The sequence below is a fragment of the Tachyglossus aculeatus genome, chromosome 11 (genome assembly GCF_015852505.1).
Source record: "Tachyglossus aculeatus isolate mTacAcu1 chromosome 11, mTacAcu1.pri, whole genome shotgun sequence".
In the NCBI taxonomy this organism is placed as follows: Eukaryota; Metazoa; Chordata; class Mammalia; order Monotremata; family Tachyglossidae; genus Tachyglossus; species Tachyglossus aculeatus.
Genome location: NC_052076.1, coordinates 41,476,090 through 41,492,706, shown reverse-complemented (window position 1 = coordinate 41,492,706; position 16,617 = coordinate 41,476,090). Strand labels below are relative to the sequence as shown.

General features: G+C 39.0%; 1 protein-coding gene across 2 annotated transcripts in view; it reads right to left on the bottom strand.

Annotated features, from left to right (window-relative positions):
- Nucleotides 1-1,616: 1,616 nt before the first annotated feature.
- The window catches only part of USP10 (ubiquitin specific peptidase 10), a 66,058-nt gene continuing 51,057 nt past the window's right edge, over nucleotides 1,617-16,617 (bottom strand). For both annotated transcript variants that reach the window (XM_038753780.1, XM_038753781.1), the window contains 7 exons: nucleotides 15,356-15,459; nucleotides 14,413-14,512; nucleotides 13,077-13,257; nucleotides 6,651-6,816; nucleotides 4,185-4,329; nucleotides 3,514-3,579; nucleotides 1,617-2,657 (listed from right to left, as the gene is read on the bottom strand). In XM_038753780.1, coding sequence (XP_038609708.1) covers nucleotides 2,470-2,657; nucleotides 3,514-3,579; nucleotides 4,185-4,329; nucleotides 6,651-6,816; nucleotides 13,077-13,257; nucleotides 14,413-14,512; nucleotides 15,356-15,459 — 950 coding nt within the window. In that variant the 3' untranslated portion in view covers nucleotides 1,617-2,469. The remainder of the gene's footprint in view (nucleotides 2,658-3,513; nucleotides 3,580-4,184; nucleotides 4,330-6,650; nucleotides 6,817-13,076; nucleotides 13,258-14,412; nucleotides 14,513-15,355; nucleotides 15,460-16,617) is intronic.

The window sequence follows — 16,617 nt, the reverse complement described above, 5'->3', positions numbered from 1 at the left end:
AAGCATTTGCTTATGAATAATATCAAAGGATGTTCATACCAAACTAGATCACCGTGGGGAAAAGGAGAGTTTTTAAGACCTCAAATTAATCCTTAGTAAAAAGTGTATTTTCCTGGTACACCCTGTCAAAGTTGGGCAATTCAGGTGTAGCAAACAGGCATGCACAATACACAGTATTTGTTTTTATCAAATTGGTATTTGGCCAGAAAAACAGAACTTACTTTGTGGTCTCCCTGCACCTGTTTGCAAAAGACAAATGGCAAACAGGCAGCACTTGGATGCACATATCTAATCCAAAACGTCATCCTTTGAGTCCCCAGAATACAGACTTCAACCATTTAAAGTGGGATTAACCAGAATTCTCAGCAGTAATCTGGGTGGGGTGAAGAAGTATTCATTTCATTTTAATCTGCCATTTAGAGATGTAGAAAATTGTTATTGTACCGAGCCAGCAACATGCTTTAATGGATCTGTTGGATCCCTTATCTCCCCTAGATTTAGATTTGTTTCTCATAGATTAGCCAGGTTTCTATAGGACTTCACTGGTAACTTTCAACTTCAGTTCTAAAATTCTAGCGTAGCTATGGCTCCCTCTAAAGGTAATTTGGCTTTTTAACTTTAATAAATACAGAATTTTTAGAAAAAGAAACAAGAGCACTACTCGGGTATAACCAGACCTAGTATATACTTCTTTCAACTACATGAATAAATCAATGGATCGATTTCCCTGAAGAGGTTTAATGCAAAATAGCTGCCAAGAAAATCAGGAAAACAAATTCAAATTCTATAAAGGGAGGCACCATGGCCCGCTGAAAACAGAATGGGACCGGGAAACCTAGATTTCAATCCCAGTTGCTTCCTTGTGACTTAGGCAAATCACAACCACTGTGCCTGTTTCTTCAGATAATAATAATAATGGCATTTATTAAGCGCTTACTATGTGCAAAGCACTGTTCTAAGCGCTGGATCAGATACCTACTCTCGCTGTCTCTCACACCGAGACCCCCTAAAAAACAGCAAGTAGGTCTGATTGTATTTTCTTGTATCTACCCTGGTTGTTGGCACAAAGTGCTTCAGTTCCCCCAAAGCAAGCACTTTGAAAATAGCAAATATGACTTTATAACTTCCAAACTAGCAACGCCATTCTTTACGATGTTCACTATGATAAAATGTAGTATTTTCCTAATAATAGCAATTGTGGTATTTGTTAAGCGCTTACTATACGCCAGGCACTGTACTAAGCGCTGGGGTGGATACAAGCAAATTGGGTTGGACTTGTCCCACGTGGGGCTCACAGTCTTAATCCCCACTTTACGGATGAGGGAACTGAGGCCCAGAAAAGTGAAGTGACTTGCTCAAGATCACAAGCAGACAGGTCCTTCTGACTCCCGGCCATGCTCTTTCCATTAAGCCATGCTGCTTCTCTCAGGAAAAAAAAAAGGTACATTCCTATATAATCACTGGACTGTCAGAGGACCTCAATCCATATTAACATGCCATATTAAATTGCAATTTTAGGCCAGTTCGTTTTGTCATGAGAAATTTCCTTTACTGAGATTAGATGTTCTTTGAAAAAAAAAAAAAAAAAAAACAACAAAAAAAACCCCCAAACATTCTCTCATTTAAACCAACTTTGTGACTTTATTGATGGGCGACAACTTTATACTCCTGGATATCACTAAACTGTGTACAATCAGGAATTCAACATTATAGGAGAGCAGACAGCGAAATTAAACAAAGCAGACTTAGAGAAATATCAATCTTCATTATTTTGCCCATTTTAAAATCTTTTGTACACAGAAGCACAAATGCAATTTGAAATATTTTAATAGCAATAAAGTTACAATCACCCATCTATATAGACTACCATTTTAACTCCAAATATTTTTCTGCAATGTGGGCTTAAGCAGCTTCCCTTCACACAATTATTTAAAATCTACTTCTCGCATTAGGAGCCAGTAACTCTATTTTACACATTTTCTCTTGAAGCAGTTTCTTCTCTGACAACTGGCTCGCGTTTTTCATTTGTGAAAAAAAACTAAGGGGGAACGTGAAGTGGAGAAGAGAGATGGATTTTAAAAATGTATTTTTTTAAGATAAAATTCACTTTCACAGAAATTTACAAGTTCAGTTGCTGGTGCAGGGTTCTACTATGCAATTAGGCCGGGAATCAGATGCAAATACCTTTAATTATCTTGGGAATCAACTTTTTTTTTTTTTCACGTAAAAGCTCGGTCTTTTAATTTCGTAATCAAGTGACAAGTCTTTTCAACCAAATGATTTCAATTTGGAAGTTAAAACAAACTAAATTGTGCACAAACCCCAAGGAAGTTCCTTTCACGCTATCCCAAAGTTGCAAAGGGGGAAGAAGTTGCACTCATAAGCGATTAGAGGAGGATAAAAAGTTAGTGAGAGTTGGCGTTCTACAAAGCAGGTATCTTGCACACGCAGCGTTATCGAAGGAGGTTTTCACAGCAGGTCGACTCGGCGGTAGTACAGGAGGTAGGCTGTGCGTTCGGCGGACGGCTTCACCACCTGGTATTGGTTGATCACCTTGACTGCCTGGTCGTCAATGCGTAACCAGCCATTCAGACCAATCTGGAAGACATCTGTAGTGTAATGACCACCAGTTGCACTGTTTCCATGATGATAGACCACTAGAGTGACAGACAAATGAAAAAAAAAAATCAGTAAAATTCAAATATGATCTCCAAGCACTCACCACTGAACCATGGGAAAGAAGTTGACCTAATATGTTTGCCAAAGAACGATGGATTCCGGATAATCGAATGTGCTTTTCACAGAAACATTCCTCACCAAAAAAAAAAAAAAAAAAAAAATACAGAAATCTGGGTGAATACACTAAGTTTCTGAATAAAGGATTAATATAATTAGAAATCCAAAAGACTTTCATGGGAGTAAACGGACTTAAGCAGCTTCAATCTTTAAATATATGTCTTCAGAGTTTATTAGCTTGCTTTCCGTTGAACACCGACAATGAGGTAAAGTTTGATTTTCATGCAGAAGCATTTTGATATAACTTGCACATAATCCAAATACAGACAGGACTTTTTTTTTAATGGTACTTATTAAACATTTCTTATGTACCAGATTCTGCATTAAGCATTGGGGTAATTACATGATATGCCTAAGATTTAGTAAACAATTTTTCCTCAAAGTTCTGCCCAACGTAAAGATTAAACACTGAAAGGCATTGAAGTAAAAGGGAAATATATTGGGCTCATCTCCATTTTATAAACTAAGGAAAGGATTATGTTGGTTTGACCTGATAATCTGCTTTTTTTATTCATTTGAAGGGCATAGGTTATTTAATATTGTAATCAATAAGAATAATTTGTTGAATACTAACAAGATAGAAACTAAAATATCTTCCTTATAAAAAGTCAAATTACAAAACTATTTAAAATTATTTAAAAACAACAAAAGCACCCACAAAAATAGAGTTGAGGACAAACTTTTTTATTTCTAGGAAGAAACACAATGTATACGTACCAGCAAAGAGACGGTAAGTTCTGTGGCCTTTAAAATTCTTACTTTTCACACCTGGAGAAAGTAGCTCTGAAAAATGAAATGGTGGTTTTATGAGCTACTTTTTTTAAATCACTAAACACAATTATAAGTCACTGACATAGCCCCCTGAAGAATGAAGCAAACAAAAAAAAGCAAACTTTCTACATAAAAGGCAGACAAGGTAGCCTGTGATTGGTACTGGAACTGAGAGAAAAGTTTGCGATGTTGCTTAACATTTTGTTATTGCAGCACAGTTTGTATTAACATCCAGGAGCTTGACAAAAACTCAGAATATCACTAAACAATCTTTAGTCCTCCAAAATATATTTAATATCGTAATCACAACAAAACATCATATCTACAACTTTTGCAGCATTATATATGTAGCAAAGGTTTCATGAAGTTGGTTGAATTTACATTTTACTTAAATGCTGGAATGGTTGGTAAAGAAAAAATTAAGGTTTTACGTCGCATCGATAAAAAAACACTTGTGTGGTTTAAATTAAACACTCTCCTAAGTTCACAGCTGCACATAGATACACAGTACGCATACTGTACATACGTACACAGTGACTAAGTATTAAGCTTCTAGATGGAAGAAAAGTATTAGAAAGCTTTAGAAACCTTGGGAAAATAACCTCTCATCCTATTACCTTTGCTAATTTCCAAGTCAACTGGATAGTCAATATTCTTGATAAGTTTCTGACATCCACCAGTCTTCTCGTATACAAATCGTTTAAGGTGTAGAACAAGAACAGGAGGAAGCTTTTCCAAGGTCACTCTCCGGCTAATCTCAACCTAAGATATGCACAACATGTAGACACATCAGACACAGCAGGGGATAAACGGAATCTAGTTTTTAAAATATTTAACTGATACATTTGTAATATTAACAAAATACTTAGAGAAACCCAAGAGGTGACTGCAAATTAAGATGAGTCAAAGACCAAAAGTAATATAGAGTCGGAGTTTGAACATCTATTAACATACCCTTTGACTCGGCACGTATCTGAAACCTTTTTATAAAAATGATTACAACTAATTCATGTTACGGACTTCGCTAGGGGCCTAATCTTAACTATCAATAGCTAACCTTGCCTTCTGATACTGATACTGTCCTCATCTCTCTGGCCACTCATTCTGTTCCAAGGGCTCCTCTTCTACCTCCCACCGCCCTAATGGTGGGAGTCTTTCAGGGCTCAGTTCTCGGTCCCCTTCTATTCTCCATCTACACCCACTCCCTTGGAGAACTCAACAGCTCCCAAGGCTTCAACTACCATCTCTATGTGGATGATTCCCAAATCTTCATCTCCAGCCCTGATCTCTCTCCTTCTCTTCAGTTTCATATTTCCACCTGCCTTCAAGAATCTCTAAACTTGGATGTCCCGCGGACATCTTAAACTTAACATGTCCAAAATGGAACTTCTCATCGTCCCACCCAAACGCCATCCTCCCAGTGATTTTCCCACTATTGGAGTCAGCAACACCAACCTCCCTGTCTCACAAGCCTGTAACCTTGCTTTTATCCTCGACTCATCTCTCATTCAACCCACCTATTCAATCTGTCACTAAATCCTGCCACCTCCTCCTTCACAAAATGTCTAAGATCCACCCTTTCTCCTACATCCAAAATGCTACTACACTAATCCAAGTACTTATCCTATCCCAATCTGACAACTACAGCAGTCTCCTTGCTGACCTCCCTGCCTCTTATCTCTCCGCACTCCAAGCCATACTTCACTTTGCTGCCTGAATCATTTTTCTATGAAAACGTTCAGTTCACCCCCACTCTTCAAGAATCTCCAGTAGTTGCCCATCCACTTTCTCATCCAACGGATGCTCCTTACCATAGGCTTTACAGCACTCAATCATGCTGACCCCTCCTATCTCACCTCAGTGATTTCCTACTACAATCCAGCATGTTCACTTTTCTCCTCTAATGCCAATATACTCACTGTATCTAAGTCTTGTCTGTCTCACTGCTGACCTCTTGTCCATGTCCTAACTCTAGCATGGAACTCCCTCTCCCTTCATATCTGACATAGGTGATCACTCTCCCCACCTTCAAAGCTTTATTAAAAACACATCTCCTCCACGAGGTCTTCCCAACTAAGCCTTCGTTTACTCATTTCCCCCACTCCTTCACCCTTCTGCATTGCTCTTGCCCTTGGATTTGTATCCTTTATTCACCCCACACTCAGCCCCATACCACTTATGTACATATCCATAATTTATCTTAATGTCTGCCTCCCCCTCTAGATAGTAAGCTCCTTATGGGTGGAAATTGTGTCTACCAATTGTTACACTGTACTCTCCCAAGTGCTTAGCACAGTGCTCTGCACCCAGTAAGCACTCAATACAGTGAAATGATTAAAAAAACTGATACCGAGAAAACTACTGCACCAGGAAGAATTCAATCTAGAGGATCCCACTAAGCATCGCTACAATGCTGGTTTTCCATTTCCAAGCTTTCATTTGTCTCTCTAGAGATAAGCTAAGTCACCCAATAAAATCTTCAAGTCTCTGCTTCAATCAGTTTTGGTAAACGAGACTGGTCAAGATAAACACAATAATCCCAATTTGGTATTCTCATGTACAAACAAAATTAACCTTAAAAAAATCAAATAAATCACCGCATACAGATGCAAACTGTTCCTTTTTTTAACAATGAACCTTATATATTCTATGAATCACAAGCCCAGACCTTACTTCTAGGACAAGTGAGTGGTAGGGGTCAGCTAGAATCACACAGATCTCCATCCACTTTTAACCATATTTTAGTCTTCTCCAAGTCTCAAACTCTCTCTGTCATTCCACTTTTCTCCCCACCCTCTTCTTTCCTTTTTTTAACCAGTTAGAAACCTGCATGACCCAGGTCTAGCTTACAAATCATATCTTTGCCTGGCTTCTTCCAACTCTCTCCTAATTTCAGTGGTATGGCAAGTAGGTTGGTGTAATCAGGGTAAAGTGAGGGAGCTGGATTGTAGCAGGAAATCAAGGACAGTGACTGGAAATTCTGAAACTTTTTTCCCCACCTAAGGTGTACCATAGGGAAGAAAAATATCTTCAAAAAAATTACGTTTGGCTGCACAAGGTTTCTTATGCCAGAGATTACTCACCTCTTGCTTGGTTTTTGTGGTATAGCCTTGGACGGACTCTCTCGCCACCAAGCTTTCCAATGCATCCTGGACTGTGCGTATTTTGTCAGACTGGATATCCAACTGCAGGGTGAAAAATGGTTGCAAAGTGGCAGATTCCTTAGAACTTTGCTGATAAACTACAGACCTAAAAGAATGGAAAACAAGAGTAAAAAAACTATCCTCGACTCTTACACCGTGTCCTAAAATGAAATGCTTGCTCAACAACTTGTGATAAAGCTGATTTTAAACCCATCATTTCATAAGTTTATTACAACCAGTTAAAAATATGATCAAAAATGGTAATAATGACTGAACCTGTCCTTATGTCCTGCTTAAAAAAAATGTGATTAGCAGGTGTTCAACTAAAAAAGCTCTCATTGGCTTTGCCTACTAAACTGCATCAATTTGGGCAAGATTAGTATCCTGACCCTCTGCCTAGGTAACCCCAACTTCAAATATTTAGGAGAAAGCCAGAAAAATTCTCAAATCTTTTTCCAGGTGACAAACACAGATCAGTACAGAGTACCAAAAAGGGCTTGAGTTTTCCAAAATGCCTTCCCTAATCTAGACCCTGAAATTCGCCTTCCCACCCATGGATTGAGTCTATATATTCACAGTATATATACTTCCTCATGCCTAACAAACTATTTCGTGTGTTCACCTTGAATATGAGAAAGTCCATCCTGGAATTCAATTTAAAATCACCCAGCTCCGGATTTTCACTTGAAATCAGGCCACCTCTCAGCTTTCCAGATTCAAGAATCCTAATCTTTTCAGTCCATTCTTATACAGAACAAAGATGCTCTATATCCTGATTACTCTGATCATTTACTCACACTTCGTAACCCCTGGAGAGATTCTAGAAAGCACCAATACGATTTTGCAATGCTCGGAAAGGTGCTCTTTATCTTTAGGAAACCCTGACATAATTTTAGCACATTCCTGTTTTCCCTTATCCAGGTATAAATACTGTTACCATTGACGCACTCAGGTAAAGAGAGGCCATCCCATTCAGAAGCAATTACACACCAGGATCATAGTTCAAGATAGGTTCTCTTCATTAAAACTTTCTCCTGGGCTCACATGCCAGTGCACACCAATCCAGCACAAAGGAGCACACCTTTTAGAGCCTAAGAAACTCCCAAAGCCTCCTAAATTCTTCTTCTTAGTTTCTGGGTCATCAAAGAACCCCGCAGGATGAGTAAATTCCTCCTTTGTTTTGATGAAGAAATTCCTCTTTTTGGACATGCAAATTGTCCTGGTTCCTCCTCCTTTTGAGGATGCTATAAAAGAACCCCTTTTAAGATATTCTTTGGTTCAATGATGGTAAGCCTGTACTCTTGAGGAAATTACTCCTTCTTGTGATGCAGAATCAGTTCCTGGAGGCCCTTCCTGGGTATGCCCCCCTTCCAAGAATAAGCAGTTCCACCAGAGTTGACCAAATTACCTGTCCTGAGTGGACTGACATTGATTGACCAAAGCAGGCCAGTACACTGCACTGCTGCTATTACTTACTCCGTAGTTGGCGGTAACCAGTGGCCCACCGGAAACAACTACCAGTTTTAGTGTTAACAGACTATGGCATGAAGCTATTATTCTTCTGAAACTGAATTTTTTTCAAATAATTATAAATTGAATTTTGCAAAATGTGGTTGAACTTGCCGTTGAGAACCCTATCATTTTGACCAAGTCATGGACAACTTAGATTTAAATAAGGTGAATCTTAGAAGTTTGCGCCTTAGGTCTCTGTACCTTTGCTTAAAACAGACAAATAAGGTCACCCAAGTAACTTTTCAAAAAGAGGCCAACTTGGTATTATGTCAATGTACTTTATGTTTATTTACATAAATCACATGTTTCAGATCAGTATTTTTTGACCAACAAATTGAGTCACAATATATCCTCTAGACTGTAAGCTCCTCATGGGCAGGGAACACATCTACTAACTCTCATAATATACTTTCCCCAAGTGCTTAAATCAATCAATCAATCAATCAATCGTATTTATTGAGCGCTCACTGTGTGCAGAGCACTGTATTAAGCGCTTGGGAAGTACAAGTTGGCAACATATAGAGACAGTCCCTACCCAACAGTGGGCTCACGGTCTAAAAGCTTAATTCAATGCTCTGTACACAGTAAGCACTCAATGAATGCTACTGATTGATTTTCTTGTGCTTTACTACACATTTAACATTAGGATTTAATTCTTGTCCTGAAAACTTCCCAAGAGAGTTCTTTAATTCAGGTACCTCAAACACTAGAGAATGTCTAATTTTTTCCTATATTGACAAATATAATATTCTTTATTATGAGAGCAATCTACCAAGAGGATTTTGGCATTCTTCATTTGTGCCGGCTCCTTGGCATGCAATGAAGAAATCTTTAGCATGGGATAATATTAATATCAATAATAATAATTGTTAAGCATTATGTGCCAGGCACTGTACTAAGCCCTGGAGTGGTTACAAGCAAATCAGGTTGGAAACAGTCCCAGGTCCATGTGGCGCTCACATTCTCCATCCCCATTTTACAGAGGAGGTAACAGACACAGACAAGTGAAGTGACTTGCCCAAGGTCACCCAGCAGACAAGTGGAGGAGCCAGGATTAGAACCCATGACCTTCTGACTCCCAGGCTCGGGCTGTATTCACTAGACCATGCTGTCACGGAGATGATGCTTTGAAAAAAATAATAAGCTCCCTAATGGGAAGACTTAGTCTGCTTATTTTCTTATGGTATCCTTCTCTTTTTCCAAGATATCTGACATTGTTTTAAATAAATCCTAGTAATTTATAGTAGTGACAGGGCCATGGTTGGGATTAGAATCCATCAATAGGATCTGAGAACGGAAAACTGATACATCTGTGGCATCCACTCTGTGGTCCCAACCTTTAAGGGAAACCACCCCTGCTTTAAAGGGGTAACAGCAGGAAATGGTGAATAGAAAGTGAGCCTAATGACAGTCATGGTCATTTGCTTCATCCCTAACACTGGTTACTATTGTCCCCTGTGGAGAACAGATATTGACAATATTTTGCTGGGTCCCCTTTTCTTCTTTAGGACAGTAATGTGCCTAACAAATGAATCTGTGAAAATAAAATTATTTGGCAATTCCCTGAAACTCACCCAAAATTGCAGCGAATCAAGGACAGGAACCAGAGATTTTATTTCTGTTATATATTGCCAAGCACACACAGTTGTCTCCTGTGTGACATTGCGCAAGTCACTTAACTTCTCTGTGCCTCAGTTACCTCATCTGTAAAATGGGGATTAAGACTGTGAGCCCCATGAGGGACAGGGACTGTGTCCAACCTGATTAGCTTGTATCTACCCCAGCGCTTAGTACAATGCCTGGCACATAAGTACTTAACAAAATTAAAAAAAAATTAGATCAGTGCATGTTGTTGGTGGCAGGAAGAACTACATTTGGTTAAAGATGGGTGCTCAGTCAATATATCATTTATTTTGCATCGGATGAGCTTTACAGTACTCATTTCATTTTCATCAACAATTCTATTCCTACTACTGATAATATTAATATCAATAATAATAATTGTTAAGCATTATGTGCCAGGCACTGTACTACGCCCTGGAGTGGTTACAAGTAAATCAGGTTGGAAACAGTTCCAGGTCCACGTAGCGCTCACATTCTCCATCCCCATTTTACAGAGGAGGTAACAGACACAGACAAGTGAAGTGACTTGCCCAAGGTCACACAGCAGACAAGTGGAGGAGCAAGGATTAGAACCCATGACCTTCTGACTCCCAGGCTCGGGCTGTATTCACTAGACCATGCTGTCATGGAGATGATGCTTTTAAAAAAATAATAAGCTCCCTAATGGGAAGATTTATGCACAGCACCGTACTAGGTGCTAAGGAACATAGAACCAAAGCTGAAGACATAGTCCCTGTCCTCAAGGATCTTACAATTTAACAAGTGAGGCAGGCAGACCTAAACCTTATACATATAACATGACAAGTAGAAACACAGACACAACTGGCAGAAACAAAAACAAACAAAAAATGAAAAGTTGGAATGAAGCAATAAGCCCCTGTGCTCTAAGGGTGGTAGATGGCAGGTGGGGAAATCACTACAGAATGCCTCTTGAAAGGGAAGCAGCAGGGCCTAAAGGAAAAGTGCCCACACCTGGGACTCAAAGGACCTGAATCCTAATCCAGGCTAAACCACTTCCTTATATACAACCTTGGGTAAATCATTTAACTTCTCTGTGCCTCAGTTTCCTCACTGGCAAAATGGGATTCATTACCTGATCTCCCTCCAGACTTTGAGCTCCGTGTGGCACAGGGTCTGTGTACAACCTGATTAACTTGTATCTATCTCAGTGTTTAGTACAGTGCTTAACATAGTAAGCATTTAACAAGTACCACCATTATTTACAATTCTTTTATTTCACTCCTAAGTGATGCTTCAATTTTTTTAATGTTCCAAATGCATACGCTCCGTATTCAAGGCCCCCAAGGAGCAAATTCTAAAATAAATGGAACCTCTTTCTTTGATTCTGATAGGGAACTTTTTCTCCTTACAAAAAAGATCCTTAGAGGTATTCAGCAACCCAATTTAACATTCCAAGAGGTAAGGCTAAAATCCCCCCCAAACAACAGCATGTCAATTCAATCCTGTTTTCTTAACTGTTCTTTCCGTTTCATTTTTCTCTCTCTGATGCTTTCATTTGGTGAATTACTACCAGCAAATTTGTGCTCAGATCCTTTCTATCCTTCCCTTAGCCTCAGAGAAAGAATTGTTCCAACAGTTCAACATGGGACGCTGTTTTCGTGGCCTACTCGGTGACCTAGTTTGTCTGCTGAATAAGATGGGTGTGGTGTAAGTAGACAACAGCTGTGAGAAAGGACCTGCAGGTCTTTTGCTCAGAGCAAACATTTTCCCTATTATTCCATTTTTGTCTAATTAACGTGCACCAGTGCAAGCCAAACGAGTCTGCAAATTCTCATGTTTACTTCAACAAAAAACTCGACTTAGAACTCAATAAAGCCCTAATGAACAGATGTTTTAAATATGCATAATAGTATTGGACAATCTTGACCCCTTGGTATGTATACAATCTGTGTGTGCTGTATCTCCCAAATTCTAGGGCAGTCATCAAGTCTTCTATTTGTATTCCCTCATGTACCTATTACAGTACTCCGCATACAAATAGGTATTAAATATTTATTGATGATTTGCAAGGGTTAAAAATGACCAAATCACCCCAAGTCAGTGTGCCTCAATTTCTTCATCTGCAAAATGGGGATTAAGACCGTGAGCTGCATGTGTAACAGGGACTGTGTCCAATCTGATGAACTTGTATCTGCCCCAGCACTTAGAATAGTGTTTGATAGTAGTCACTTAATACCATTTTTTTTTAAAGTGGGGAAAGTCAGTGACTACTAATTCACCTGAATAAAGTTCCTTGTCTCTACTGAAGAGAAAACTTTTATGGATACAATATAGTCAGCTCTTTCTTAACACATGTTTTTTACCATGTGTTTTGGATAGTGTGCTGTAGGGCAATTAAGGAATGGTCTTCTAAGCCATGCACAACTGCCTGGATAGAACATGATGAGATACAGTCAGAAATGGTTGTGTGCATGCAGGCAAAACTGGTCAAGGAGTGTGTTACAAGTATATATGCTTCCTTTTCAAAGATTTCATAAAAAATGTAACCCTGTGCATTATTTGCCAACTGACTGTACTTAGCTACTTCTCAAAAATTAAGAGAATGAATGAGGCTGTTACCAAATTCTAATTAGCTAAAAAGCCACTTTTATCCTCCTTGAAAGGTATATATTTTGTGGGCCTCTTTCCTCAACAGTAGACCGTAAAACAATTAATTTACAACTGCAACTAAAACTGTAATTCTAAAAGCAATAATAATGAGTTGCAAAACTTCTGAAATAGCTGAAACAACCATAGGGGAATAAAAGGCATTCGTTTGGGGAATGTCAGAAATCAATGGAGAGCATCCACTGCCTTCAACGGGTCAGGACATTTGAGCTTTCTCCCAACCACTTGTGCTCAAGTAAGAGAGTCCTAAAGGGAGTGGGACTAGATCCTGGGAAGAGAACCCAATTTCTGCTTTGATAACTGGCAAATTCTGTCTGTAACTTGAAATAAATATTAAGGTACTAACCTAAACTTACCAATTCTCAAAGCAAAGGCTCTACTCTTTCCTTTTTCCCTTCACTAAACTGCACCCACACATATTTTAATGGGGCTGGTTACTGATAAGTTTAGCCGCCTTTTCAGCTGGTCTCTTCTTAGTAGCAGCTAAGTGGGAAGATGAGGAAAGACAGACAGAGGTAACCATCCCGGAGAACACTGAAATCTTCAATTCAGCTTCGGAGCCGGGACGTATATGAACGCTACGTGACGCAAAAGGTACTATACCTTATATGTCCACCAAAAATACCAGTAATTGGAGTCTGAACAAAATCAGCTTGTCGAGTGATTGAGGTTTTATTCCGGGGACCCACTTGTTTCCATTCATCCTCACTACCTTCCCCTTGATCGTCTTGTTCTTCATCTTCATTTGCAATTGGTGCTTCAGGTCCATTAGAGACAGAAAATTCTGAATAAATACAATAATAAAAAGGAACTTACTCTTAATAAAGTTACATGAGATAACTGAATCAAATCCCAAGGGAAATGGGTTGAAGAGCGGCCTTCTTGGACAATAGCCTTCTTCCAAATTTTTCAGTCTGAAAAATGTTTCAGATTCCCAGCAAAACAAAATTACTACTTCAGAAAATAACATTTGTTTGAATCGTTCAGAAATCATACCTACCACGTTATTAATCTTCAGCTAAAAGAACATTTTTTTTTTTTACCAAAAACAACTCTGAGGTTTGTATTGCTTTTAGTGCAGATACCAGAATTCACAAATAAGCTTGAAATGGTGCTACCTTAAATTTGATGACAAAGCCAAAACCTACAATCATCTTTTTAAAATCTCGTAGTTTAAGGGAACTATAGTTTCACTGAAATATTTTAAAATAGGTCTGGAAATTATTATTTAGGATAATTTTCATATCACTACTATGTAATACTCCATAATAACAATTCTTGAACAGACGATTTACTGTGAGTTTTGGAAGATGTGATTTCCTTTCATATCCTGCAGACTGTTCGCTCCTTGTGGGAAGGGCTCTTGTCTATCAATTCTACCGTTTGTACTTTCCCAAGCACTTAATACAGTGCTCTGAACATAGTAAGTGCTCAATAAATATCAAGAACTGTGGATAGAAGAGATACCTGAGTCCCGTTTTTGACCCTGTGAATGAAGTCTAGGGAGAAAATGGCAAAGTATCTAGAATTTAGGGGCACATTCATTTCTCGCAGATGACTCTAACTGGGAGGTATATTTACCACCAAATTACAAAAGTTTCCTAAGTGTCAGCAAAGCTTTTATGCCCAGTTATGGAAACTCCTGAGTGTGACCATCTTTCCCCTAGAGACAATACATCTTTTTTGATCATTTCCCACAGTGCAAGGACCACTAGAAATCAAAAATTGGTCCGTTGAACGAATACACACATAATACCGCTATGAGGGAAAAGCTGGCTTGTTATCATCATCATCAATCGTATTTATTGAGCGCTTACTGTGTGCAGAGCACTGCACTAAGCGCTTGGGAAGTACAAGTTGTTAGTTGGGAAAGTGGTAACTGAGCCCACAAATACAGTATTTTTTCACTGAAATACAAGAACTACTTGAGTTAGCCTACTTTCATTATGAGGTGAAAGAAGCTTCTTTAAGTTCAACATTTCTTCATGCAGTCCATTTAGGATAAAACCTAGATATTCCTCGGCATCTTCCTGTCGACCCTGAAAGAAAGGAAATCACGTTACTGAAACTCAAATTATTCTCCGACATCCTGCGGGAGTCGAAAATATCCATTTTTCCAGTAGCCAAAGTTAATGCATTAATTCTTAAATTCCAAAACCTAGGTGTGAAGACTAGAATCAAAACATAGTAGTCTTCTCATCTTGTGAAGATCACTTCTGCCGTCTCATGGCGGTCTGCCTTGCTTCACAGAACACGGCCCCAAACTTTGAAAAGTTCCCAAACTTTGAAAAGCAGTCCTGAACCTCACCATTCTAGGTATGAACCTGAAACTAAAGAACAACCTGGCTCTCCTCCTCAATCAATCATATTTACCAAGCGCTTAATATGTGTAGAACACTGTAATAAGCGCTGGAGAGACTACAATACTACCGAATCAGCGGACACGTTCCCTGCATGTAACGAGCTTACAGTCTAGAGGGGGAGACAGACATTAATATGAATACATGTTTTGCACATAATTTTGTACATATTTATTACTCTATTTATTTATTTTACTTGTACATATCTGTTCTATTTATTTTATTTTGTTAGTATGTTTGGTTTTGTTCTCCGTCTCCCCTTTTTAGACTGTGAGCCCACTGTTGGGTAGGGACTGTCTCTATATGTTGCCAACTTGTACTTCCCAAGCGCTTAGTACAGTGTTCTGCACACAGTAAGCACTCAATAAATACGATTGATTGATTGAATAATTACCTGCATCCAAACTGCTGCTTCCAGGTCCAGCTTGAATCTGTTCACTTACTTTTGCATTTAAAAATAGCAACTCACATTAAATTCAAAATGCTGCATACTGGATACATTCAAAAGAGTCTAAACGATACCTTTTCTGACAGGCTTGACTTGATTACTGTCAGTAGTCTATAAATATAAGTAGGTTCAAAGGCAGCTCCTGGTCGGATGTCCCTCACAATTCTGTCCCCAAGAGCTGCAAGAAAAATATGGCAGAGGATTATCAATATAGTCATGGAATAAGGCAGTGACGGAAGGCACTTCCAGGAACAAAACATGGCAACCATGCAAGCATGATTCCTCAACCCTAATAAATAAGCTGACATGAAAATGTATTAGCCTGGAAAAGATACACTTGCCTGTATTGGGAGCTACAAGGTCACTGTCATTTTGGTCACTGACAGAAGTGCCCACCTTTGGATGCCCAAGCCTCACTCTTTGTAAAAGTGAGGTGAGTGAAGCCAGATGGCACATTTCTAAAAACTTTTGGAATGCTGTGATAAACTGCATGTGGAGGAGGGACGGGGGTTATATAGGGGGTCACGGGGAGTATCCTACTCCCCGGAAGATATGTGCCAGGCAATGTCTCTTATGTTTAATTCAGTTTTTCAATAATGACCTGCTACCTATTTTTAAGTTTGTCTTCGCCTTTGGATTCTGGGCATTCTGACTGTGCCTAATTCATCTGACCTCTGGGAAAATTCCTAAGTGCTTACTACAGTGTTCTGTGCAAAGTAGGTGCTCAAAAAATATAAGTAGCAACAGCATTTATTTAGTACCTGTCTGCAGAGCCCCATACATTGTGCTCAAGGAACATAGTACTAAGACAATATTATCCCTGCCCTCAAAGAAGTTCCAAACTAATGGGCAGGAGAAAGTAGGTGCGAAGTTAATGTAAAATACTCAAATATTAAAGAATGAATTAAAAAAATTAATAAAAAAGTAAAAAATAATGTTGAAGTGCCTATTAAAATGACATGACAGGGAAGTGGATGGGAAATAATAAGAGAGGAGGGAAGGGCCATATTTAGGTGAAGCAGAAGGAGGAGGGTGTTCAATAACTTTTCCATATGTGCACTGTAGTCATTCCATTTATAGAGAGAGAGACAGAGAGAGACAGAGAGAGAAAGGGGGAGAAGGGGTTAGGGGAGCGAAGTACACATCCTGTTAGCCTGGGTGCAGGGGAGTGAAACAGTGCACAAATGGACAAAAATTACCCAGTATTTAAGACACGGGATAACCTCAACTCTTTGTATCTCTGTTATGCAGTACTGCACTTAACAGAACAGAAAATTGGACAAGCTGTATCTAAATTATTCTAGCTAGAACCTAACCTACCTTCACTTCCCAGTTT